This window comes from Buceros rhinoceros, unplaced genomic scaffold (assembly GCF_000710305.1).
Source record: "Buceros rhinoceros silvestris isolate BGI_N320 unplaced genomic scaffold, ASM71030v1 scaffold12519, whole genome shotgun sequence".
Classification (NCBI taxonomy): Eukaryota; Metazoa; Chordata; class Aves; order Bucerotiformes; family Bucerotidae; genus Buceros; species Buceros rhinoceros.
This window is the reverse complement of record NW_010432153.1, coordinates 12,494-15,087: the sequence shown is the minus strand read 5'-3', so window position 1 is coordinate 15,087 and position 2,594 is coordinate 12,494. Positions and strand designations below refer to the sequence as shown.

General features: G+C 42.6%; 1 protein-coding gene across 1 annotated transcript in view; it reads left to right on the top strand.

The window, feature by feature from the left end:
- The window catches only part of RBM39 (RNA binding motif protein 39), a 27,107-nt gene that overhangs the window by 12,659 nt on the left and 11,854 nt on the right, over positions 1–2,594 (top strand). Inside the window, exons 7-9 of the mRNA XM_010143666.1 lie at positions 434–586; positions 1,130–1,267; positions 2,409–2,474. Coding sequence (XP_010141968.1) covers positions 434–586; positions 1,130–1,267; positions 2,409–2,474 — 357 coding nt within the window. The remainder of the gene's footprint in view (positions 1–433; positions 587–1,129; positions 1,268–2,408; positions 2,475–2,594) is intronic.

Genomic DNA, 2,594 nt, shown 5'->3' with positions numbered 1-2,594 from the left:
GTGGGTTCTCAGGAGTTCATTGCTCAGCCTGTGATGGCAATGCCTTTCTGGTGGAAACAACTTGATGTTTCGCAAGTTTCAGTCTTTTGCAGGTAGATCTGCCAGTTATAGGTAGTCTAAAAATTCATTCACCTTCCAGTTTTGAAAAACCAGATTTGTTCCCTCAGCGATAAGGTCCTGGCTTGCAGTGCTGCCAGCGTGCTGTTGTCCCTCGTCTGTAGGGTACTATGTCTGACTTGGAACGGCAGCTTTTAGCGCTCACTGGCCTCGGGGGTATGTTTAAGATAGCTTTATGCTGCTCTTTGATTTGCAGCATTATTACAAAGCCGTTGGCTTGGCAAATAATTGTCTGGTTATGAAACCCTTTCTGAGAAACAGGCTGCATTAGGTTTTTCCCTTTATTTCTAACAGCATTTCTGTACTTGCCTTCCAGGTTCGTGATGTGCGGATGATTTCCGATAGAAATTCCAGGCGTTCAAAGGGAATTGCTTATGTAGAATTTGTTGATGTCAGTTCAGTGCCTCTGGCAATAGGACTAACCGGACAGAGAGTCTTGGGTGTGCCGATCATAGTACAAGCATCACAGGTGAGGAGTCATAAACCGCATTTTTGTTCATGTCGAGTGGTCCCTGTTTCATCTTGCTGGAAAATTTAGTGTTTGAAAATCTGTTCACCACTGAACGCTTGGAAAACCTTAACAAGAACAATGATTTAAGCTAATCATAAATGAACCTTTGTTTCCCATAGTTGACAGGCAAATTAAAGCCATCTGAAGTGATAAAAATGCATTTTGAAAATACACAAGTTAAGAAAGTAGTAATAATAATGAAACTGGAGGGAGTTACAGAATTGCAGTATGTATTAGTTGGCTTTCCAGCATATGTAAAAAGTACTAATTCACTAGATACAAGCCAACATTCTTCTGCATGAGGCTTTTGGAAGCTGTGTCTCTGTGCATGGTCATGGTCTTGGACTTTGTAAATTTTAAGCTCAAGTCTGGTGGATAGTGCGTAGGTTATAAACCAGCTTGTGTTTTTTGGTGACTGCTGGTTTTAGCTGGTAGGTATATACTGTTTATCCTCGTAGTCGTATACTGCTTATGTGAGTTTTTCCTTTTTCCCTTTCTTAGGCAGAGAAAAACAGAGCAGCAGCAATGGCAAATAACCTGCAGAAGGGCAGTGCTGGCCCCATGAGGCTCTATGTGGGATCCTTACACTTCAACATAACTGAAGATATGCTCCGAGGAATTTTTGAGCCGTTCGGCAGGGTAAATGTTAACTTGGTGTGTTGTATTACCGTAGTTTATCTGAAGAGCGTAGCTGAGTTGTGGAGTACTCGCAGCTTCTGGAAGCAGTTCAGCTTCACACCTGCAAAACACTCGTTTGTTTTTCTCGCTGTTCTGCACCTATACATCCACATGGCTCTCGATATGTAGTTAGTCTTGGAGAACAAACAAGAGCCTCGAGCTGTGATGTGGTGCAGTGGTTTTGAGTGGCAGGTCTTATGAAAGAAAGCTGAGAATTCAGTGAGTACCTAAAATTACAAAGCAAAAACCAAACAAAAAATCCCTACCTTACATCCTGCTTCTGTGGCCTGTAAGTATGTTTGTCCATTGATGTTTTTTTACACAATAGTACCTCTGCCTCATACACACTGTAACAGCGCTTTTCGGACTCTATTCTGATTCAGTGTGTGTGTCCCTTTAATTCTGTTGTGCAAAAGCCTGGAAAATTGCAGCACTTGATTTCAATCCATGTGGCTGTTCTTGCTTTGTTTTCTCTCAGAGGTTTGGCAGTGGCATTAGTGTCGTTTAGGAGGCTTACGTGTATTGCTGCGAAGGTTTTTTTGTTCTCCTGGTTCTGTATACTCCAGTCTTAAACTCAGTCCTTCCTCTTACCTCTGTGTTGCTGTCTCTTCCCAGCACCATTTTATGGCTTATGGATGACTTGCTAATGCTTTAAATCCGGTAACTAAACTTCTAGGAGTTCCTGTATGCCAATTATTATTTAAATATGCACCTTTTTCTTAAAGACCCTGGTCCAAGTCATGCAAACTGCTTTTCTTGCCTTGCCAGATGGAGTTTCTCAGCGTACGAAATGCCAGGACTGTAATGTTCCAGTTAGGATTTGATGGTGTCGGCGTGCTCAGCTGCTAGAATGTTGTGTCAGGACCCAGCCTCTGCCTGTAGATGGGCTCAGCTGAGCATCACCCTGATGTTTACCTGCTTCTGTTTTAGTATCAAAGTACCTGTCTGGCTGCCTATACACGAACTTTGACTTGCAGGAGGAATGAGGAACTGATTAAAAATATAATAGTGTATCTGGCAGGGTTATAGTCAGGTTTTGTTTTGCTATCTTGTGGTTTGTTCCAAAACGTCTGATGATAAATAGTTTTATTCTTACTTTTAGATTGAAAGTATTCAGCTGATGATGGACAGTGAAACTGGACGCTCAAAAGGATATGGATTTATTACGGTATGACTAGAACCACCGTCCTTCTCAGTTCCTGCGTGTAACCCTCCCATGTAGTAGCGCAGCCTCCTTGGCAGTCTCCTCCGAGAAGCATCTGTGGCAGGACGTGCAGCAGTGGCCTCT